Source organism: Bufo bufo, chromosome 2, assembly GCF_905171765.1.
Source record: "Bufo bufo chromosome 2, aBufBuf1.1, whole genome shotgun sequence".
NCBI classification, from domain to species: domain Eukaryota; kingdom Metazoa; phylum Chordata; class Amphibia; order Anura; family Bufonidae; genus Bufo; species Bufo bufo.
In genome coordinates, this window is record NC_053390.1 from 472,215,227 (window position 1) to 472,240,858 (window position 25,632).

Below are 25,632 nucleotides of genomic sequence, written 5' to 3' on the forward strand. Positions count from 1 at the left end.
TAACTGACATTTTTTATCGTAACAACCAACGATTTATACAGGAAAATCATGATGATTAACAAGGTTGCCCAAACTTTCGCATCCCACTGTAGAATCTCTGAAAGGTCATTTCCCATAATGTTGGTATGACTCGTCCCTTCTATATCTGGGAGTAAACCAGATATCTACATACTCTACGTTGTATGCACAGAATTTCCCACCTCTGCTTGCGGAGATCCAGGGTTGGTAAATGATCTAAAGGAATCATTTACCAATCTCGCTATTTGGCCATATTATATCAATTAAGATCACCATTCTGCCTAAATTATTTCATCTTTTTGAGAACCTTCTTATCTCGGTTCCTAGGGGAATCCTGAAATGCCTGCAATCCTCCTTTCTACGTTTTGTTTGGGCTGGTAAACATAACAGAATATCACAACAAATGCACTTCTGCTTAAAACCAGGGATACCCATCTTCGGAGAATCCCAGCTTGATCCACCCTTTCAGCATATACGAAATTGATGGAAACTGAGAAGCTTTAAGTGGCACAGTGCACCCTAACTCTATGTTGTAGGGCTTACCACGTTGTTTGCAGAGGTCTTACCTTTTATGGCCCATGTCTTTTACTTATTTGGCATACTTGCTCTAAACTATATCCCCTCTTGGCCAAATATTCCTCCATGACAACTTTTTTGTACAACTCTTTACTCTATGACTTCAGACTTTTCATGCCCACGGTTTGAAAAGGGATTATTCAGTTTTGCGGAAATAATTGATTATAAAACTTCTACCATACTCTAACGTTCTATTTTTCAACTCCTTCCCAGAGCTCACTATTCCTATTTGCGCATTAAATATTTTTTTCATAAACTTTTAGAGGGCCAAGTTGTTTCTACACCTACTTCCTTTTGAAAAAGTGTGTAAAGTAAACCCCTCTACTAGAAGGTTGATAGAGACTATATATAAACTCCACGCTAGACCTTTTACGGAAGGCTTTACCTAGCTACTGTATGATGAAATGGGAATCCTTTTTGGGTGGTGTCCTTTCTCTGGATGTTTGCCATTTAATTTTGAATGAAGCAGCTAAAACATCTAGGTGTGTTATGTATTGTGAACCTGAATATAAACTACTAATGGAGTGGTATCATACACCAGCTCAACTTCACTGTCTCATATACTTAACTGCTGCCAACCATCTTATTGCCAAGAACTGGAAACAATTGCTGACAAGAGTTATGCTGACGCATAAAAGATGTACTCGGTGTGGAATACCTTACAGCTCTAGTCTCTAATCATATCTCTGAGTTTGACAAAGTATGGCTGTTGTGGGATAGTTTTGCAATATCCAATTGCCCCAAGTAGACATGGGCTCTTGGTCCTGTGCATTGCTACATAGTGCTCTTCAGTTTGACTCCCCCCTAGTATCTATGTCCTCTGTGGATATGTTGTGGAGTTCTTCATTTTTCATGACCGGGGTCAGATAAAGCTAGAGTTGTAATGTGTGTGGATACTCATCTTTTATTTTTAAATCAGATATCTTTATTGAGTTTTATCCAAAAACAAACAAAATACACATCATGTTTACAGTGTCTAAAAGAGTTCAGACATATTAGGATATAGTATTGACACGACAATCATAATTGACCCATAAGTATTAATCAAGTGCAAGCCCACAACTAACTCACTCCCTGCCACCACCCCTCACCCCTCACGAGACAACCACAGTAACAGTTGGCTGCCAGAGATACTGGAAGAAGAGTAGAAATAAAGATTCAGGGTTGGCTCCCTGAAGAGAAGGAGAGCGAAGGGGCTCCCCCGGGGTAGCAGCAAGGCCCAATCATCAGCACATATCCTGAGTTAGATTTAGGTATACACCACAATGTCATAACTCCAGGATCCCTAGTATCATATTCCCCCTCAATTATGGATACATGAGTCCCCTAGTAAGTGCAAACCACGGACTGCAGATTCCAGATCTATCAATTCAGGGACTCCAAATAGTCTAAAAATACGAGAGGCGGTTTCGCTTGAGATAGATCCCCCTTTCCAGTCTTACAACAACATTCAGTCTTGCTATGTACTCTGCTATAACAGGAGGCAGTGGTTGTATCCACTTGGCTGCCAGTGTTTTTTACGTGCCTGGTACAACATTTATAATAGGTGTCTGTAGTTGATCAGATTCAAAAATGAGGAGTAGGCACATTTTAGGATCAAGAGGGAAATCTGCACTAGACACTTTATTGATTAGCTGTAGTACCTCACTCCAATATTTTCTTAATACACAGCAGCATATGTAACAGATCAGCCCCTGACTCGCTGCATTTTGGACAACAGAAGTCTCCTCTATACCCAATCTTAAACAGGAATAGCGGGGTTTTATACACCCTATGGATCAAAAACAGCTGGGACAATTTAGCAGCTTCACTCAGGGATAGGCTTGGGGTCAATGCCAGCGTCTCCTCCCACTGAGTATCAGTAATATTCCCAACATTGTTTTCCCATTGTGCATTTACCCTAAGGCCTCTTTCACACGGGTGTCGCGTGTGAGGGCCGGATAGGATGCGGGTGCGTTGTGGGAAAACTTCACATTAGTTCGGGTGTGGGTTAGGTGTTGTGTAGATTTTATTATTTTCCCTTATAACATGGTTATAAATGGAAAATAATAGCATTCTTAAGACAGTATGCTAAGTAAATTAGGGATGGAGGGTGTAAGGGATCATCTGTTTTCAGGGGGTCACACTCACAGATATCTTCGCAGACACGATTATAATGTCCAAACTCTTGCTTTATTTCAGACACTTTAGCAAAGCACAGGTTAAGAAGTTGCAGCTTCAACTTATCACGTGTGACATCCACACAATATAACAAACCCTTGCCCGGCTAGGCTCTAACTAAACACATAAGCGTATCCCTGACTCACCTAGAGAGCCCTGTTCACACAAGGAACACGGAACACAAATGCGGCTTTCCTCAGCCATTCAGTCCAGCAACCTCCAGGCTGTGACACTTTAATACCTTTTGGGGGATTGTGGCCCAGTAGTCCTCCCGACTCTGGCCTCGTGATCCTTGTTTCACAGGCGTCACCGCGTCCCCCAAAGTTCAGGCTATCGCCTAGCCTCGTGGCCCCTCAGCCCACCCGGCTGAGACCACTCACACAGAGCCTCACCAGGACTCTGCTTCACAAGACACTCCAGAGTGAGACACACCCAAGATCCAGTAGCAGGATTAAATAGGATCCCTGGACAGATGTCTCAAGTCCCGAACTGGAACCTGGGGAACAGGCACCCACCCAACACATTGCCTGTTCCCAGTAAAAGCCCGCCCTGAACTAGCTGAACCAGCTACACTATCTACATGGTGTCCTCCAACTATTTTAGTAGACACCTGAACTAGGGCTTTTACTTCACCAAGGCCGGGCCCCTTGGTGACACGCTCCAGGTGCACACAACACCCCTTTTATCATGCTTCCCCGTGACACCTTAATGTTCACATTGCCACAAGGGGTTAAAAAAAATATAAAAAAATTTAACTCACCTCATCCACTTGTTCGCACAGGCCAATTTCTCTTCTTTCTTCTTCTTTGATGACCTGGGAGGAAAAGGACCTTTGGTGACATCACTGCGCTCATCACATGATCCATCACCATGGTGATGGACCATGTGATGAGCGCAGTGATGTCACCAAAGGTCCTTTTCTTCCCAGGTCATCAAAGAAGAAGAAAGAAGACGAGCCGGGCAGCGCGAACAAGTGGATGAGTTTAAATATTATTTTTTATTTTGTAACCCCTCCATTCCTAATTTACTTAGCATTCTGTATTAAGAATGCTATTATTTTCCCTTATAACTAAGGGAAAATAATAAAGATCGGGTACCAATCCCAATCGTCTCCTAGCAACCATGCGTGAAAATCGCACCGCATCCGCACTTGCTTGCGGATGCTTGCGATTTTCACGCAGCCTCATTCACTTCTATGGGCCTGCGTTGCGTGAAAAACGCACAATATAGAGCTTGCTGCGATTTTCATGCAACGCACAAGTGATGCGTGAAAATCACCGCTCATCTGCACAGCCCCATAGAAATGAATGGGTCCGGATTCAGTGCGGTTGCAATGCGTTCACCTCATGCATTGCACCCGCGTGAAAAACTCGCCCGTGTGAAAGGCCTTCAGAAACTCCCCATGCAATGATTGATAAATTCTCGAGATAGCTCTTCTTACAGATCCAAGCACCTGATTGGATGTATATTGCAGCGATAGTGTTTTGGATTGGGCATCTAATGCGTGTCTTATCTGTAAGTACTTATAGAAATTACTGGAGGGTACATCAAACTCAGAGCACAATTGCTGAAATTGCTTCAGGAGGCCCTGGGAGTACAATTGTCCAATGTTTCAATTCCCTTTCCTTTCCCATCGGGAAAATCCCTTAAGTTGGGTAAGTTCTGGTAAGACAGGATTGTTCCATATGGGAGACATATTTAGAAGTCCTGAGACTCCAAAAAGCACTTTAGCCTTAGCCCACACTTTCCTCATAAGCACCAAAGTTGGGGCACATCCTAATCTTGGATCCACTCCCCCTTCCAAGGCCGCGAGGGGTGGAGAGCGTCCCGATGCCCATTCAACTAATGTGCCATTTCTTCCTGCTACTCCAGCCGTGTTCCATCCTTTAAAATGCTGTAGCTGAGCTGATAGAAAATATAATAAAGGGTTGGGCATTGCTAGACCACCCGATTTTTTGTTTCTTTGCAGGGTTTCTACTTCCGTTAGTCTTCCACAACAAAAAACTAAAAATATGTTGGGTTTTGTGCAAATAATGCATGGGGATCCATACTGGTGAGTTATGAAGTATATACAGTGCTGCCCATAATTATTCATACCCCTGGCAAATTTTGACTTAAAGTAACTTTTATTCAACCAGCAAGTAATAAGGCACACAAAAGTTCGCTTGGCCTTTGCAAAAGCTCATCTGGACAAAGAAGAAGACTTATGGTCTTCTGTGTTATGGTCAGATGAAACAAAAATTTTATTGTTTGGTCACAATGATGTTTCCTTCATTTGGCGTAAAAAAGGAGAAGCCTTCAACCCAAAGAACACCATCCCCACTGTCTAATGCTTTGGGGGTGTTTTTCAGCCAATGGACCAGGGAACCTAATCAGAGTAAACGGCAACATGAAAAAAGAGCAATACATGAGGATTCTCAACGACAACAGGCAGGCAGTCAGGCAGTCTGCAGAGAAACTTGGCCTTGGTCACCAGTGGACATTTCAGCATGACAATGACCCAAAACACACAGCAAAAGTGGTGAAGAAATGGTTAGCAGACAGCAACATTAACGTTTTGGATTGGCCCAGCCAGAGTCCAGACTTGAATCCAATTGAGAATCTGTGGAGGGAGCTAAAGATCAGGGTGATGGCAAGAAGACCCTCCAACCTAAAAGATTTGGAGCTCATTGCTAAAGATGAATGGGCAAAAATACCTGTGGAGACATGCAAAAAGCTGATCTGCAATTATAGGAAGCGTTTGATTGCTGTAATAGCCAATAAAGGCTTTTTTATTGATTATTGAGAAGGGTATGAATAGTTTTGGACTGGACACTTTTTGCTCAAATCTAAATAAAAGCTGCGATTTTTTTTTTTCTACAATAATGCCTTTTGTACATTGCCTTATTATCTTTTGGGAAACACCTATGTCATTTCCCGTCAAAAAATTACTTGCTGGTTGAATAAAAGTAACTTTAATTCAAAATTTGCCAGGGGTATGAATAATTATGGGCAGCACTGTATAAAGGAGCTGCGGAATTGGCACCATCTTGATCAGATTTCCCCTGCCTACTAGAGACAGTGGCAACTTATGCCAGGAAGCAGCTTTAAAGGGCTTCTGTCACCCCACTAAACTCTTTTTTTTTTGTGTACTTATAATCCCTATCCTGCCATATTGCCATACACCATGTTACTAATAATTTTCGTTCAGTAGATTTAGCAAAAAACTTACTTTTATGATATGCTAATTACCTTTCTACCAGCAAGTAGGGCGTCTACTTGCTGGTAGCAGCCGCAGAAAACCACCCCCTCCTATTGTTGATTGACAGGGCCAGCCACGATCTCCTCCTCCGGCCGGGCCTGTCAGCATTTCAAAAATCGCGCGCCTGTGTTGATTCGGCGCAGGCGCTCTGAGATAAGGAGGCTCGCCTCCTCAGCACTCCCTCAGTGCGCCTGCGCCGATGACGTCTTCTCTTTCGGACAGAGGATAGGTTATCAGTAATAAAATCTCAGAAAACCCTTTTAAATGTCCTATTGTGCTTTAAACCTGTTCTTTAATCATACATATTACATATAACAGAACAAAAGGCAATTTATAATGCATATTATGTCACAATTGTCTCTTCAAAGCTATGATCTTGGGAACCACTGAAGGACTGTGCTTTACCTACAGTACATGCATTCATACAGTAGATACAGATCTGCATGTGGAGAACATATTAAAGTATGATTACGATACTAAAATTACATACTATTAAGCGGGATTTATGTTACATAAACAAAACTGACATAATTGTATATGAATTGTGCTACTTTTTACCTTGCTGAATCTCGGCTACCCAGGGTGGAAAATTTCACAGGTGTCCGACTTTCAACTTGGCTGCATCTCAGATCTGCAACAATAATTTTTGGATAAGAAAAAGACTGAATACACACACTAAGAAATGAACTAAGATTTTAGAGTAGTGGGTGTCCAAGCTCAGTAAAACAATCAGAGAAAGATCGCTTACTAAACAATGCAGTGCAAAGATTATATTAAACATGTAAGCTGGTTTTGCTCATTGATGAAATATGAGCCCTGCCTTCTTGGCTAACAGTCACACACAAGTCTTCTTAAAAGCACAAGACAACATTTTTCCTAAACATTGGAAACCAATTTGTCCACCCATTTCAAAACCAATCTACGAAGGTAATAATTTCTACAACATTGAAAAAAAATGTAGAAAAACAAACATTTATCAGACAACTTTGACATTTTTATTAGTCAATTAAAGAAGTTCTACAATTTGCATACAAATAAGATATTTTGTGGGAGAACTGAGACATAACAAACCATCCCAATACATATGCCTTTTAGCAAATTCTCTTCAACCCTTAGGGTTCAAAATGCGTTCAGTGTTACTATGGCACCCAGGACGCTATTAAAGTCCTGGCTGCCATAGTAGTAGTGGGGAGCGGGGGAGCAGTATACTTACAGTCCGTGCGGCTCCCGGGGCGCTCCAGAATGACGTCAGAGCGCCCCATGCGCATGGATAACGTGATCCATGCGATCACGTCATCCATGCGCGTGGGGCGCCCTGACGTCACTCTGAAGCGCCCCGGGAGCCGCACGGACGGTAAGTATACTGCTCCCCCGCTCCCCACTACACTTTACCATGGCAAACAGGACTTTAGCGTCCTGGCAGCCATGGTAACCATTCAGAAAAAGCTAAACGTCAGATCCGGTAATGCGCCGAAACGACGTTTAGCTTAAGGCCGGATCCGGATTAATGCCTTTCAATGGGCATTAATTCCGGATCCGGCCTTGCGGCAAGTGTTCAGGATTTTTGGACGGAGCAAAAAGTATTTTCTCCGGCCAAAAAACGTTCCGGTCCGGAACTGAAGACATCCTGATGCATCCTGAACGGATTTCTCTCCATTCAGAATGCATGGAAATAAACCTGATCAGGATTCTTCCGGCATAGAGCCCCGACGACGGAACTCTATGCCGGAACAGAACAAAGCAAGTGTGAAAGAGCCCCTAAGGCTATAAAAACTTGTAAACTCAGATTGTTAGCTTAAACATTAAACATGACTATGGGATTCTACTAGGGAAATCATGTTTTAAAATAAATGCCCCTTCCTGGATCCTCCCACTGCCCTATCTCAGCAGAAGATCAGCACACAAAGGAGAAGGCAGCAGCTTCCTAGCTAGTAGTTCTGTGGTAATGACATGTATGTTGCCTTTCTTTCCTTCAAGGAATGTATAAAATACATTTGCATATTTACTACAGAGGAGTCGGAGTCGGAAGTACCAAAAACTGAGGAGTCGGAGTCGGACCATTTATCTACCGAATCCACAGCCCTGAGTGTATCCATTAATAAAATGTATCAATTTCCAAAATAAACTCTAGTGTTAAAAAGTAAATACTAAACTAGCTGCCCGGTGGTTGTAATTTTTGAAGCACTAAGTTATCTACATTCCTAGTGCACAATGGGCCACATTTACTGTTGCAACTGCACCTGAATTACTGCAGTAAGGGTACTTTCACACTAGCGTTATTTTTTTCCGGTATTGAAATCCGGTAAAGGGTCTCAATACCGGAAAAAAACGCTTCAGTTTTGTCCTAATGCATTCTGAATGGAAAGCAATCCGTTCCGTATGTATTAGGATGTCTTCCATTCCGTCCCAGGTAGGGTATTTGACCGGACAAAATACCGCAGCTTGCTGCAGAATTTTTTCCATCCAAAATCCCGGAACACTACTGCACTTGCTGGATCCAGCATTCATTTCCATAGAGATGTATTAATGCTCGATCCGGTACCAAGTGTTCCGGAAATTGCCACGTTGCCCGATCCGGTTTTCCGGTCTGAGCATGCGCCGGAACATAGGAGGAGTTATTTTTGCTTTTGATCTTTGAATAAAATTAAATACCGGATCCGTTATTCCGGATGATACTGGATGAGACGGATCCGGTAAATCACAGAATCCGTCTAACGGATCCGGAAAAAAACATATTTCCGTTTGCATACAGTTTGCCGGATCAGGCAGGCAGTTCCGTTGCTGGAAAGTACCCTAAATTGTAGCAAAATTAGGCGCACCCCACTTTAGACACAATATGAAGCATGTGAGCCAAGAATACACTGCACATCATCCACAATGGGGAAGGGACTTTGCAGGAAAGGGAATGGCTAAGTGGTAAAAGAGGCATGGTTTAGGCCTCATGCACACGGCCGTGTTCCGCGGCTGAGAGCGGTCAGTAGTAACACGGTCTGGATTTCTGTTGAGAGCAGGAGCGCCCTGCGTCATTGGTTGCTATGACGCCGTGCGCTTCATGCCGCCGCTGCACTACAGTAATACACTCGTATAGTGTATTACTGTACTGCAGCGGCGGCATGAAGCGTGTGTGGGTGGGGTTGAGTTGCGGTTAGCCGCACCCCCTCCACGCTATTGGCCGACCCAGGGGCTCGATCTAACCTAGGGGAGGGGCTTCCTCCTCATAACTGGAGTATCTCAGCGGCCATGTACGGCCATTCAAGCACAGCTGCCGCCGGCCTCAGAACACGAGGCGGTTGGCATTTATGTTTTTCTGCAGCCCAGCTATCTTAATGCTCCTGAGGATCCCAACTTAAGGTGAAACGCGTAGAGCAGGACTGGGGGCTTAGATGCTAGACATTTAATGGGAGATTTATTCGTGCTCACATCTAAGATACTGGGTGCATCCAGTCACTGTAATGTGGATGCATACCAGGATGTGAGCAGATGTTTAGCAATCTCCTATAGGACCTAGGGCAGAGAGTCTCTTTTGGTAGGGTACCTACAGCCAGAATTTCAACCCATATGTCAGCGTGATTAGCCGTTGCACCAGCAGGTAATACTGTGACCACACTTAGCTAGTGGTGTTGACCTTTTGTAACCGGACTGGTTTATTAGAGGTGCAATAACCACCACTTGTTAATGTCTATGGTGTGGTGATAGTTCTAAGTGGTGTATATGGTTGACTTGCTGTTTCACATGTGGATGTCCAGTTACACTGATTGTCAGCGACACAGCTGTTCAGTGCATCAGACTCACTTCTGAACTGGTCTCATGTGTGGACAGTCGTCCATTAATTAATTACAATCTGTGGTCATGGCTACGGCCAAGAGATATCCGAAGAACCCTAGGGAGAGAAACAACGGGAACAACCTAACCGAGCTAGGCGTGTCTTAGCTGACCTGACTAAATGGCTTGTTGTGTGCCCTAAGCCATGATCGTGGGTAGGCCTGTAAGTGGGCAAAAACCAAGCCAAGTAGGGTAGAAAAGGAACTCTAATGGCATGTGCAAACTAATCCCCAAGCCAACTGCAAGGCGTCAGGGATCTAGAGCGAAAAATTCGGGGTGTATGAGGCAAGGCCAGAAGGAGACCTACAACCCATCTTGTGGATGACAAGGCCAGAGACATGATGCTCAATATTGCGGATACTGCCCCAAAGCAGAATGGAGGACCGGGAATACGTTGTGAAATGGATCATGAAAACCAACTGAACCTTGTAAAGTTTTGGTTCTAGGGAGTACTGGCAATGCCCTAGCCTCAGGAGATCGTGGGACCGAAACCTAACTGCCTAGACTATGGCGGAATGAGGGCCAAAAAGAACTATGTAGATAGGAAGAGAATCCTTGAATAGTTCCCCAGACAACAGCTATCTGCTAGCCGTGGTCCGCGCGTTGTTCTACTGTGTGCCCCTGAGAATTGTTTTAACGCTTGAGACGTGAAGACCGACCTACTATCTGAATCTGAGTCATTCAAAACCAAAAGCATAGCTGCACAGGTGGACAGACAACCATTGGTCGGACCCCTGAAGCCATGGGGCCGAAGCAACGACCAGGGGCCCATGGGTCCTGGCAGCCACCGGGGTGCGAACCTTAGAATTGAGGACGGCTGGGGAAAAGATTGGGGCTTAACCCGACGGGTTTAGTAATCAACCGGGACTCGATAACCTAGAAAGACAAAGACATTGGGTAAAGCTTCTTAATGAAATGAGGCTGAAATGAACCGCAAGTACTAATCTGTAAAATATAAATGAACAAAAGAAAACTTCTGAAAGGTGTGCCATGGAAAATAGTATCAGATGGCTGTATGACATACCAATGTCGAAGACAATTGTGAAATCCTCTAAGCCAAGAGCCACTCCAGCGAGTCCCTTATGGCGGGAGCCATGCGTGCGAGTCCCTTATGGCGGGAGCCATGCGTGCGAGTCCCTTATGGCGGGAGCCATGCGTGCGAGTCCCTTATGGCGGGAGCCATGCGTGCGAGTCCCTTATGGCGGAAGCCATGCGTGCGAGACTCTTATGGCGGGAGCCATGCGTGCGAGACTCTTATGGCGGGAGCCATGCGTGCGAGACTCATATGGCAGAAGCCATGTGTGCTAGACTCTTATGGCGGAAAAAAGTATCAGATGGCCGTGCGAACTACAAGTGTCAGTGCCAATCGTGAGGTCCTATAAGCGAACAGCCACTCGGGCGAGCCTCTTATGTTTTTTTATTTTTTAAACCACTTATGCAGCACCAGAATGCCTTGGGGACTCGCATAGCCATGACCCCCTCCAACTGGGACACTAACCAGCCTACAACCATGTCGTACCCCTAACAAAGAAAACAAAACATGAAAAACGGTCAAGGGGCCCCCGGAGCCATGAGGCCGGATCAATCATAGGGCCCCCGAAGCCAGAGGGATGACGTTGCGGTGACGATAAGTAATTAGAACGTAAGCCGGACCTGATAGGATATGCAGAGGCTTGAATGATTGGATTGGCTAGAAGGTGGCCTAAGGAACATAACTGCCAACAGGCGTTGAAAATATAGACATTAGAAATCCGAAGCACGTGCATACATAACACTAACCACCGCGAACCATAAACGTAAACATGAAATTGAAACAGAGATGGGAGAAAAACAAGAGCCTGAGTCATTGCAAGTTCGCTAAGAGAAGTCTCTTATCGTGACAAATAAATGAACAGCTTGTGAAAACATAGCAGGAAACTTACTCCTATTGGCCGACTGACCTCCGCTGAGGAGCTGTTTGGTGAACTGGGGCAGGAGACCAATCTAAGTAAATACGAACCAGAAGTAAAAGGAGACCAGTCTGAGTGAATATGAACCAGAATTAAAGAACTAGAGCGGTGGGTGCAGATTGCCCCGGTGAGACTATTGAGTAAAATCATGACGTAGCAATGAACAGGAGAATGCAGCTTTGAGTGGAAGCAGAGTACAACACATGATGTAACAACAAATGGGTGAATGGAGCTTTGGATGTGAGTGGTACCTAAAAAACATGGTATGGACGCAGCTCTGAGTATGGGTAGCGCATGAAAAGCATGGTATAAGCAGACGTATGATTGCAATTTGAAAGTGAGCAGAGTATTGACGTGATGCGAAGGCAGACACGTGAACGCAGCTCTAGTAGTGAATGGAGTATAGGACAAGATGTAAAAGCAGACATGCGGACGCAGCTTTGGATGTGCACGGAATATTAACTTGATGTGACAGCAGAGATGGAAAGCGGCTTTGGTGAGTGGGGTATACGACCTGGTGTAGCAGTATAAGTGTGTACACAACTCTGGGTATAAGCAGAGCATGAAATTTGGTATAACAGCAGCTCTGGTTGTGAACGGAGCATAACATAGATGTAACAGCGACATGAATGCAGTTCTTGAAATGGGCCTGGAAAGAACCTGTAGTAGTATAGGACGTGTGAATGCAGCTCTGGGTGCGAGTAGAGTAAACCCGATATACCGATAGAGTGGGGTATGGCAGAGACTTATTCTAACAACAAAACATGACATACAGTTGCAAGAAAAAGTATGTGAACCCTTTGGAATGATATGGATTTCTGCACAAATTGGTCATAAAAAGTGATCTGATCTTCATCTAAGTTACAACAATAGACAATCACAGTCTGCTTAAACTAATAACACACAAAGAATTAAATGTTACCATGTTTTTATTGAACACACCATGTAAACATTCACAGTGCAGGTGGAAAAAGTATGTGAATCCCTAGACTAATGACATCTCCAAGAGCTAATTGGAGTGAGGTGCCAGCCAACTGGAGTCCAATCAATGACATGAGATTGGAGGTGTTGGTTACAGCTGCCCTGCCCTATAAAAAAACACATACCAGTTCTGGGTTTGCTTTTCACAAGAAGCATTGCCTGATGTGAATGATGCCTCACACAAAAGAGCTCTCAGAAGACCTACGATTAAGAATTGTTGACTTGCATAAAGCTGGAAATGGTTATAAAAGTATCTCCAAAAGCCTTGCTGTTCATCAGTCCACAGTAAGACAAATTGTTTATAAATAGAGAACGTTCAGCACTGCTGCTACTCTCCCTAGGAGTGGCCGTCCTGTAAAGATGACTGCAAGAGCACAGCGCAGACTGCTCAATGAGGCGAAGAAGAATCCTAGAGTGTCAGCTAAAGACTTACAAAAGTCTCTGGCATATGCTAACATCCCTGTTAGCGAATCTACGATACGTAAAACACTAAACAAGAATGGATTTCATGGGAGGATACCACAGAGGAAGCCATTGCTGTCCAAAAAAAACATTGCTGCACGTTTACAGTTTGCACAAGAGCACCTGGATGTTCCACAGCAGTCCTGGCAAAATATTCTGTGGACAGATGAAACCAAAGTTGAGTTGTTTGGAAGAAACACACAACACTATGTGTGAAGAAAAAGAGGCACAGCACACCAACATCAAAACCTCATCCCAACTGTGAAGTATGGTGGTGGGGGCATCATGGTTTGGGGCTGCTTTGCTGCGTCAGGGCCTGGACGGATTGCTATCATCGAAGGCAAAATGAATTCCCAAGTTCATCAAGACATTTTGCAGGAGAACTTAAGGCCATCTATCCACCAGCTGAAGCTCAACAGAAGATGGGTGTTGCAACAGGACAACGACCCAAAGCATAGAAGTAAATCAACAACAGAATGGCTTAAACAGAAGAAAATACGCCTTCTGGAGTAGCCCAGTCAGAGTCCTGACCTCAACCCGATTGAGATGCTGTGGCATGACCTCAAGAAAGCGATTCACACCAGACATCCCAAGAATATTGCTGAACTGAAACAGTTCTGTAAAGAGGAATGGTCAAGAATTACTCCTGACCGTTGTGCATGTCTGATCTGCAACTACAGGAAATGTTTGTTTGAAGTTATTGCTGCCAAAGGAAGTTCAACCAGTTATTAAATCCAAGGGTTCACATACTTTTTCCACCTGCACTGTGAATGTTTACATGGTGTGTTCAATAAAAACATGGTAACATTTAATTCTTTGTGCGTTATTAGTTTAAGCAGACTGTGATTGTCTATTGTTGTGAAAATCAGATCACATTTTATGACCAATTTGTGCAAAAATCCATATCATTCTAAAGGGTTCACATACTTTTTATTGCAACTGTATAGCATAGTATCAGCAGCGGCTGAACCTGACGGTCCAGTTGTCACCCAACATTTAGCTTGTCCTGGGCGATCCAGGTAACAAGACAAATGACATAGCATGGTATCTGCAGTAGCTGAACCTGGGCGACCCAGGTGACATACAACATTTAACTTGGCCTGGGCGATCCAGGTGGCATACAACATTTAACTCGGCCTGGGCGATCCAGGTGACATACAACATTTAACGTGGCCTGGACGATCCAGATGACATACAACATTTAACTTGGCCTGGGCGATCCAGGTGACATACAACATTTAACGTGGCCTGGGCGATCCAAGTGACATACAACATTTAACGTGGCCCGAGCGATCCAGGTGACATACAACATTTAATGTGGCCTGGGCGATCCAGGTGACATACAACATTTAACGTGGCCTGGGCGATCCAGGTGACATACAACATGTAACTCGGCCTGGGCGATCCAGGTAACAAGACAAATAACATAGCCGTGATCTGCCGTGGCTGAACCTGGACGATCCTGGTGACATACAACATTTAACTTGGCCTGGGCGATCCAGGTGGCATATAACATTTAACTCGGCCTGGGCGATCCAGGTAACAAGACAAAAACATATAGTATCAGCCGTGGCTGAACCTGGACGGACAAGGTAACATGCGGCCTGTGCACCTGAGAACACACGCCTGTGAGTGAGGCTGTGGCTCGTATATGAAGAGCCTCCGCCCCTCCCACAAATGCAGGCTGACTAATCAGCCTTACCAACTTGTGTTGTCCCTCCTTATATTTTAATAATATTCAATAAACGTGATTTATTTTTCTTTACAACGTTCCGTTATTCAGTGATATATGGTTTAAGATGCACCATAATTCTTGCACAAAATTATGTTGCAAAGAAAGCCAAACTATAGGTGGTATAAATTTAGATTAGACAGTCTAAAGGTTTGGTAGATTTATCATTTAGCATCAGCCACTGAAAAATCCAGTAGATTTTTAGACTGCCTACTTAATACTGTCTAACTCAGAATTAGTAAATCTGCCTCAATATGTTATGTATGTTGCTCCTGGTGTATCTAAATGATCAGCAAAAAAAAATGACCCTTAAAGGGGTTGTCTAATCACGGACAATGGGGCCATATCGCTAGGATATGCCCCCATTGTCTTATATGTGCGGGTCCCACCGCTGGGACCCACACCTATATCGAGAATGGAGCCCGAAAGTGGTGGAGGGCATGTGCAGCTGCCCTCCATTCATTTCCTATGGGGCCATCGGAAAATAGCCGAGCACTGGCTTGGCTACTTCTGTCGAGCCCATAGAAGTGAATAGGAGTGGTGGCCGGCCATGCGCTGTACGCCCCCATTCACTTCTATGGGGAGAGCTCTTGTTGGTGGCTGGACCGGAGTCCTCCAGCCACCACTTGTGGGGCTCCGTTCCCGAGGACTCGCACCTATAAGACAATGGGGGCATATCCTAGCGATATGTCTCCATTGTCTGTGATGAGACAACCCCTTTAAGAATGGTCCACAATTCCTTAACCAGTTAGCATACTTTACCTTGTTCTTTTTTGCCTCCATTTGGTTCCATGTTGCATATCTTTCCAAATCTAGAGTCCACATCTCCCTCTTCTTCAAGTAGATCATATTCTTCCCCTTCACTTAATGCACTCTGCATGAAGAATGAGTATTAAAATCAGGCAAGATGGAGTGGTGCATATTTAGAATTTGCAAAGGAGGAAATAATGACAATCTTACGCCTTCAGTCATTGACCCATGAAGCTGATTCTGTTTCAACCATGCAGTTTTATACTGGTCTAATTTTTGTCCCTTGTACCGTACTGATGCCCATCCACAGCCAGATTTCTTGGCAGGGTTAATTAGACGTTTGCAGTGTGTGGCCCATGCACTGGGAGAGTTGAAGGCTTGACCACTCTCCTGCCAAATAATTTTTCCATCCAGTAAGAGATCACCAAGAAACTTCTTTCCCTGAAAAATTAAGAAAATATGATTTATGGCATATGACAAATGCATCCAGTCACTTGAGAGCATACTTAAAAGGATCAAAGTAAAAGAGAAGTACTCTATTGAAGATGTCCACATAAACAACTAATATTGTATATTTTCTATAACTATATTTTTCTATAAAAAAGTATTGCAAAGATCATAAAAGCAGACAGGACAAAGGGGGAGATTTATAATTCCCTATACACCATGGATTTTGTGTTAAAAAGCCTCAAAACTCGGTTTGCAACCTTTTAAATGCCACTGTAACTAAATTTAATCGCAGCTCACATATTTACACTGCTTTTGCCAGTTTCCAAAAAAGAAGGTGTGGTGAGGGCAGAGCCAACAACCACCGCACATATTTCATTACTTGTGCCAGAAACTAGTGTAAATGATAACTGAAATCTATGCCAGCTATGAGCTGGCGTAGATTTCAGTATGGCACACAGACTGCTGGGGGAGGCATTTAATATATGACAAGAACTGCGCCTCATAAATTCAATGCCTGCTCCGGTCCAAGACCGGCCCAAGACCGGCACTGCACATGATGGTCTTGATAAATCATGGGCATAGTATTAGAAAAGACAAATATGTCTGAGATGCTTGAACCCTCCATGGACACTGGTGCATGGATCAAGGGACTCGGGGGAGGAGAGTTTTTGCAGCATAAGTGAAAGCCTCCAAAGTAAATACATACAGGACCTTAATTTTATTTATGTGTGCAATTTAATCCCATCACTGATTAATGTAAAAATATGATGATTCTGTCAGTGTCATACCTTTTCTTTTTCTTGCTTCTTCTATTACTAGAAATCAGACCCACATCCATACATTAGGGCCACGGCATAGTGTTATGTAGAGCACTGTTACACACAGCACCTTGTTCCAGCATTGCTCTACAGTGTCCCCTTGGCAGATCTGCCATGTTGGTAAACAGTTGGTGCATGTGGCTTAACTCTGACCACCTGTTCAACTTACACTTGTTCCTGATTTACTCCTGTGTTATCCTATACTCAACAACTAAATCCTGCTGCAGCAGCAAGGCAATAGTTAAACTAAACTTTTGATAAACTTTATTTAAATATTCTAAAAGGAGTAAAAATCATTTTTGTATCATACGTTAATTCAAGAAGAAATAGACACCCAAAGTCCAGGAATGGTGTGTTCTTTTTCCTCCATGCATAACGCTTCAGAATCAGCAATGGCATAATACAGGGTGGGCCATTTATATGGATACACCTTAATAAAATGGGAACGGTTGGTGATATTAACTTCCTGTTTGTGGCACATTAGTATATGTGAGGGGGGAAACTTTTCAAGATGGGTGGTGACCATGGCGGCCATTTTGAAGTCGGCCATTTTGAATCCAACTTTTGTTTTTTCAATAGGAAGAGGGTCATGTGACACATCAAACTTATTGGGAATTTCACACGAAAAACAATGGTGTGCTTGGTTTTAACGTAACTTTATTCTTTCACAAGTTATTTAAAAGTTTCTCTTTGTCTACAGCCATTGACATGTCGCCGAGGTTAACACGTGAGGAGCGGATAGAAATTGTGTTGATGTCTGGTGAACGCAGTAACCGGGTCATTGCAGCAGATTTCAATGCAAGACACCCTACGAGACCACCCATCTCCCATGCTACAGTTAGCAAACTGCTTGCTAAGTTTCGTGAAACTGGTTCAGTGTTGGATCTGCCAAAATGTGGACGCATGAAATCTGTCTCTAATGAAGAAACATCAGTGGCTGTCCTAGCTTCATTCAGCAAGAGCCCACAGCGTAGCACTCGCCGCATGCCACTGGAGAGTGGCATTAGTCGAACATCCCTTCGGCGGATATTAGCTACTCACAAATGGCACCCTTACAAACTCCAGCTACTGCAGCATCTCAACGAGGATGACCCAGATCGGCGCACTGAATTTGCAGAATGGGCAAAACAAAAATTGGAACAGGACCCTCAGTTTACGCAGAAGGTTTTGTTCAGTGATGAGGCAAACTTTTATGTGAATGGTGAAGTTAACAAACAAAACCACCGCTATTGGTCTGACACTAACCCACATTGGATAGATCCCTCCAAGACTGTTGGAGCAAAAAAATTGATGGTATGGTGTGGTATATGGGGTACAAAGATAGTGGGGCCATTCTTCATCAATGGAAACCTCAAGGCCACTGGATATGCGAAATTTCTACATGATGATGTGTTTCCCTCTTTATGCACTGAAGCTGGCACGTTCCCTGAGTTTTTCCAGCAAGATGGTGCACCACCACATTATGGGTGTCAGGTCCGAGCATTCCTAGATGAACAGTTTCCTGGAAAGTGGATTGGTCGTCGTGGGCCAATTGAATGGCCCCTAAGGTCTCCCGATCTGACCCCCTTAGACTTTTATCTTTGGGGTCATCTGAAGGCAATTGTCTATGCTGTGAAGATACGAGATGTGCAGCACCTGAAACTACGGATACTGGAAGCCTGTGCTAGCATTTCTCCTGCGGTGTTGATATCAGTGTGTGAAGAGTGGGAGAAAAGGGTTGCATTGACAATCCAACACAATGGACAGCACATTGAACACATTTTATAAGTGGTCAGAAACTTGTAAATAACTCATGAAAGAATAAAGTTACGTTAAAACCAAGCACACCATTGTTTTTCTTGTGAAATTCCCAATAAGTTTGATGTGTCACATGACCCTCTTCCTATTGAAAAAACAAAAGTTGGATTCAAAATGGCCAACTTCAAAATGGCCGCCATGGTCACCACCCATCTTGAAAAGTTTCCCCCCTCACATATACTAATGTGCCACAAACAGGAAGTTAATATCACCAACCATTCACATTTTATTAAGGTGTATCCATATAAATGGCCCACCCTGTACATCGAGACCCTGTACAGGTGTGCTCTCCCAGGATTTATTGGAGCTAAGCAGGATCCCGCCTGTGCCTGCTCCACTCAGCTAAATGCTCTGCATGTGAGCTTTTCAGCAGAACTGAGCTGACAGAAGCAAGAGCACGCTCCGCTAAATCCTGAGATAGCACACCTGGGTATCGATGTACTATGTCAGGACTTAGCAAAGCTGTGGGGCAATGTGTGTTCCTGCCCATACAACATTCACTGTGGCCCCACAGCGGAATCCGTACACTGCTGACATGTCAGCGGTGTACTACTATATTGATTATAAAGCACAATAGACACCCAGGACTTTGGATGCCTATTTCTTTAGTAAAACAGCAAAATAAATTAATAAGGTATTAATTTTTATTACAAAACTGATAATAAAAAAAAAATTGTTTCTCTTTAGCTCTTCCTGGATCTGAGTAAAAAATAAAACAATTGTATTTTTCTGATGTGTTCACGCAGGCCTGTTATTTTAACCCATCCAGCTCTCTCATCCATTTCTTAAGTGTTAGCATTCAGTTCATAATGCAGTTTCTGAATCCGATTCCCTCCAGCCTCTGTTCTTGTGGACACTGCCATGTTCCCAATTCCTGTTCTTTGACATTTAGATGCTTCTCCTGGTATACAGTATGTTGTACTACTTGTAATGCTGACTCTTGGTTACTCCTATGTTCCTGTGTTAATCATTGGATACTACACTTAGTACCTGTAGTTCTAGTCCTGGTCCTAACATCTTGCTTGCTTCTGGCTATGCTCCTATGTTATCCTCTGATTTATCACATGCTGACATCTCTCCTGTTGATCACCCTGTCTCATTTGGACACTGACCACAGTTCCTGGTACCTCCTGGTTCCCTCCAAGGTTCCTAATCGCCATTTCTGTTATCAAGAAGCAGAAAAATCCAGTATGTGTTTACCGGTATTTCAGACAAGTAAAATGGCACACAGAATATGGACGCGTTACGAGCCCCATGGTGGATTAGTGTCACAGTGCTGCATAGTTTCTACTTTCTGATGCTCCAACATCTTCCAAGTCACATGGCTTTCTTAATAAGAACCTTGGAGTAATTGAGGGATGAAGCTAATTTCTCGCTGCCTATAGCTATTTATCTTCCTTGTTCAATACAAAACCCGTTCCTAGTACTTTCTGATTTTGATAAAGATCTCCTCCTAGTATCGCCCGTTTCTGTCCCAGATTTGCTCATGGAATTACCTGGCTCTGACTATGGCCTACTTCTGGACACCATTCCTGATATCTCTGGTTCTGAACAGCCTGTACACAAGTTAATAGAAATAAATCTGTGAAACTCATAACAGTGCCAAAACATCCTGTATGAAATCATTATAAGCTTAAGTTTTCTTGCATTGTTCCACAGAGAGTGACTGAAACAATCAGATTTAAGTCACTCAATTAGGGTAGGTTCACACCTCATGGATTGCCTACGGCTAATCTGGCATTTATTTTACAAGCTGATCTATGGAAGAATGCCCAGGCTGACACAGATTACGGCAGTGGATAAACCACAGATCTGCACGAGAATTAGGCCCATCGACATTCAGTAGGGCTAATCTGCCAATTTTCCACGTTGAATCAGCAGAAATAACATGCTCATTATTTCCATGGATTATTTTACCACTGGGTGGCCAAAAATGTACCTGGATTTCTCCAGACCATGTAAATAAGTTTACAAAAAAAAAAAACACACATTCACATACATTAGTTGTGGTAGGGGCTGAGGGGTGCATGAACTTGAAGTTGGGAGGGATGCCTACCACCCTCCATGATCTATCTGCCTGAACTGTGCCCGGAGCCAGTGCGGGGTAGGCCTGAATATGTGGGCCACCCAAGAGAGTGGAATGAAAGAAAGAAGGGTCGGGAGGGTGGGGCACGAAGCGACCGTCCACAGGGTGAGGTCGCTCGGAATTATATAGCGGGCAGCCCCGCCCACAAATGCAGGCTGTAACCAGCCTTACTATTTGTGGTAGGGGCTGAGGTGTGCATGAACGTGGAGTTGGGAGGGATGCCTACCACCCTCCATGATCTATCTGGCTGAACTGTGCCCGGAGCCAGTGCGAGGTAGGCCTGAATATGTGGGCAAAAAGACTATCAACGCTGTTAGGAGTGAGATATTTTATTTGAACCGAACTGGACAAATCACAAAGCCAACGAACAAAAAGCCCTGGAAATCTCAACCTGCGGGTCGGGAATATACCTGGCAAAGCACGAGGACCTCCAGCGCCCCATCTTGCGGATAACATGCGCGGGTACCTGGTGCTTGGAGGCCGAGGAGGCGGCTCCTATGCGGAATGAGTGCCCTGAAATGGTATCTGGATTATACCCCAAACCTGCTGCTAACGTGCAAATGTGGGTAATGAACTGGGTCGCGGTGAGAGGCCTGCCTTGGAGGGGAAGGAGCGGGTCCTCTGGAGCAAGAGGAAGGAGAAACTCGGCAAGGTCCCCCAGCACCTTGACAGGACACCAACTGCTTGATGTGGGGAAGAACTTGATCTCGACGGGAGGACCTACTTGACTTGTCTTGGAAGATGGGAGAAATAAAGAAAACTGGCCACCCTGCCGAACGAGATGGCGTTTAAGAAGGGTGGAGCGTGTTATAGCACTACAAGTAAATTCCCCCGGCCTTAGAAATCCATAAAACCCGAGATACATTGCAGCCTTGATGATAAGGCTTGCTGGGTGCCCAAAGGGGGAACCGTCTAGAGCTAGGGACAAACCCCGAAATAACTCCCCAGAAACTGTCTGTCTGCGCGCCACTGGGTCTGCACTGTTTTTTTGTATGCCCCTAAGGGTGGCCCTGACAGCTTGGTTAGACATGATGGACTGGCAAGAAGGATCATCAAGTAATCTGTAATGCTGAACCCCTGCTAAATACCCCTTGATAGGGTTATAAAAGAGGTGCAAGTAGAAATGGCAGTGGGCGATGAACGCCATGAGAAAGGTAACATCGTCTTGGCCGTTCTGCGGGTGGCTGAGCATGAAGCGCCGGAACACCTCGTATCCCGTAAGATAATTCCTGGCGGCGTTCTTAGCTAAAGATCCTTGGACCAACTTCTTCGCGGATACCACCAGTTGCCTTAGTCCATGGTCAGGAGGCTGAACGGGGGAACGGGCGTGCCCACCGGGTCTGCGTCTGGCATTGCCTGGAAGAAGATGGTGAAGTTAAATCGGGACAAGGCGTCAGCCGCTACATTCTCAGCCCCCGCAATGTGGGAAGGGAAGATATGGAAGTTGTGCCGCAGAGAAAGCCAAACCAACCTGCGAAGGAGGGACATAATCTTGGAGATTTGGCCCTACCCTTGGAGAGTACTTCCACCAACACTAGACTATCCTTAACAAACACCACGGGTTTGTTGGCCCAGAGGGGGCCCCAAACCTGGGCGGCCGCCACCAGAGGATACAGTTCCAGGAGAGGGGAAGATTTGAGGGACTCGCTATCAAGGAAGAATTCCGTTGGCCAATTGCCAACCAGCCAATGCGGATGGAAAATGGCCGCAAACCCGGGAGAGGCGTCAGCTTCGGAATGGATCCTTGGCGAAGAGGCATCCGGAGTGGGCACGAAAAGGGAAATGCCGTTCCAGGAAGTCAGGAAGGAGTGCCACATGAGCAGATCCGCAACAGCTTGGTTGTCAAGATGGACGGTGGAATCTTGGTCTTGGGCCGGGGGGAGAAGATTGAGGAGCCTAGACACGAAGGATCTACCCTGGGGCATAATCCGGGAGGCGAAATTCAAAGAACCCAAGAGGGACTGCAACTCCAGTTTGGTAAGAACCCTGGATGAAGCAGCGGCGGAGACTGCAGTCCTGATCCTGGATAACTTCGCCTCCGGCAGACTTGCCTCCATGCGGACGGTATCCAACACGATACCTAGGAAGGTGACCCTTGTGCTAGGGCCCTCAGTCTTGGAAGTAGCGACTGGAGACTGGAGAACAGCTGGAGCAGGATATCCAGCCCGGAGGAATCACCCCGGGGGCTTTGGACGATTAAGTAGTCGTCGAGATAGTGAATGACCATGTCCAAACCCCCGTGATGACCCAAAATCCAGTGCAGGGCGCCCGCGAACTGGTCGAATAACCAAGGGCTGCTCTTGGAGCCAAAGGTGAGTCTATTGGCAAAATAATACCTATGGGCCCACTTGATGCCATAAAATCCCCAGAGTAGAGGTGCAATGGGAAGCAGCTTAAAGGCGTCCGCTATATCGGCTTTGGCAAGCAGGGCCCCTCTCCCTGACTGCCAAATGAACTTAATCGCTTCCTCTATGGTGGAGTAAGACATGGCGAACTCCTCTGACGGAATCAAGGAATTCCAGCTGGGTGTAGAGGACATATGGGGCGCAGACAGGTCGTAAATTAACCTTTTTTTATTTGAAGATTGCTTAGAGACTAACCCAATCGGGCTAATCCTCCAGGTATCAAACGGGATTGCGTCAAATGGGCCCAAGAGGAACCCTTTATGGACCTCTGCTAACAATAGACTGTCAACTGCGCCCGGATCCTGTATGGCTGACTACAGATTTTTCCCCTCCCAGGACTCCCGAGGGAGGGCGATCAACCCCGTGTGGAAACCCCTCGTAAATCCTGAAAGGAGGAGCTGGACTAACTGCTGATCCGGGTGCTCCTGTAATTAACTCAATGTTAATGTCGGCTAGTCAGGACTTTGAAGCTTTTTTAGGGCAGGAAGAACAGGGGTGAGCCCTAAAGCACAGGGAGCAGATGTGCAAGGCTCTGCAGCTACAAAAACCGCACCCTCCTGTATTAAAATTATTACAGACCTGGCTCTGCCCAAGGAACACGATAGGCCTGCCCAACTTGTTCACGGTCGGCTGGCTTCTTTGGCCGGAGGAAGATGGGAGGGCCCGATCAAGACCCGGGGTGGCCAGCAAAGGGCACCAGTCCGCAGTGTGCGAGATGGACTGGCATGTCGTGCAGGTAGGAGCTCTTAGCCCGGCGAAGTGCCGGAAAAAGAGCTCCATGTCCAAATTCGCCCAGTTAGTAACGAACTGAAATTGGACCAGGGCTGCCACAGCCTTGGCGGAGAAAGAACGATGGTAATCGTAAAAATTGGAGCCGCCATACTTATATCCCAGATCCGTCAGATGGTAAAGATACGTGTCTAGTTCCTCCCGTCTGAGTGGATGGGCAGAGCAGACTACATCGCGATAGAGGCTGAATGCCAACACAAATTCCGGAATAGAAAGTTTTCTATTCAGGCGGGCATCTTTCGCCCTAAGTAGCACTGCAACCTCCCCACAATTGATGACTTTGTTCTCGGCCACATCTTGGGAAGCTATCAGGATGGATGCCAGGTTGACATCCTTCCCAGCTAGAATGTCCTTCTTAATGGCCTCAGGGACGAAGTGGGCTGGGGCCACAGCTGGACTAGCGTTGGGCGTACCCAACGCTGGTACTTGAGAGGTTGAAGGAACAACTGTCGTGACCGCAGCCGGGGAATCCTCCGGGGCACGTGACTCTAGCTCGGATACCCTGGATTGGACATCCGCCAAAGAACCGACCAAGCCGCTGATGGTGGCTTGCAGCTGGTTCAGTGACAACTGAATAGAGGAGAGGGAGGACTGCGAATTGCAGCTCCCCGACTCTGTCCTCAGAAGGCGGTAGAGCTTTGCCTTCCGAGCAGAAGCCGGATGGGGAATACCCCTCTTATTCAGTTCAGCAATAAGTTTGGGGATGGTCCAACGCCTTAGCGACGGGCTACCGGCGTGCCCAGAAACCGATGACCCGGGACCCGAGAAGCTGTCTTCAATATCGAATGGTTGGGACATCTTGCACCTGTAAAGGAAAAGCCAATAAGTAAATTTTTTTAAATATTTTTTTGAAAGATAGAACCCGCATAAAAATGAGGAAAGAAACATGAAGGAAACGTAATCCTACCCTAATCGCGCGAAACTGATGGTTCGAACAACAGGACTGGCACGCGCCACAAGGAGGTACTGGAGGCAGTACGGACAATGAACAAAGCACCTGTGAATAGAAGAGTAGGTAGCTACGAATAACACCGCTTTAGGAGAGCCGGGAAGAGAAAGAAGAAGAGGGAACGAAGGACCGTAAACGGGGAACAAGGAAGGACGAGAGTGGCGGAAAAGAACAAGAGGGAGGACCCGACCAGAAGATGTGGGGTGCCGGGAAAAAAGAAATGTGCCGAGGACGGGTGATTTGGTGACTAGAGGAACTAAAATGATTCTGGTGACAAGCCAAATGGACCAGAGTGAATCGAGTGACGCCCTGAGTGACTCGGATGGAGTACCTGACGCGATTCTGGACGTGTACGTGCCGTGACAGAAAAAGTGACCCGAGCGACATGGTGGTAACATTGGCCTGAGTGGTTCAGGCAGGTGCCGGGCTGTTAAATGTCCTGAGTGATTCAGGAAAGGCACCGGACAGGTATGAGGTGGAAACCAAGATGGACCCTGATGGTGGCGACGTCCGAGTTATTCTAGGAAAAAGACAGCCAGTACGTGGACCTGAGCGATTCAGGTGGGCACTGGCCAACCAGAATACCCGAGCGAAACGGGCAGAAAATCAACCCTGGGGGCGCAGGTGAAAAAACAGACAAGTGGAAG

At 45.4% G+C, this 25,632-nt stretch overlaps 1 protein-coding gene across 1 annotated transcript in view; it reads right to left on the reverse strand.

Annotated features, from left to right (window-relative positions):
• The window catches only part of MPND (MPN domain containing), a 253,005-nt gene that overhangs the window by 142,688 nt on the left and 84,685 nt on the right, over positions 1–25,632 (reverse strand). Inside the window, exons 3-5 of the mRNA XM_040417738.1 lie at positions 15,902–16,132; positions 15,704–15,815; positions 6,554–6,626 (exon numbers count right to left, since the gene is read on the reverse strand). Of these exons, the coding sequence (XP_040273672.1) occupies positions 6,554–6,626; positions 15,704–15,815; positions 15,902–16,132 (416 nt within the window). The remainder of the gene's footprint in view (positions 1–6,553; positions 6,627–15,703; positions 15,816–15,901; positions 16,133–25,632) is intronic.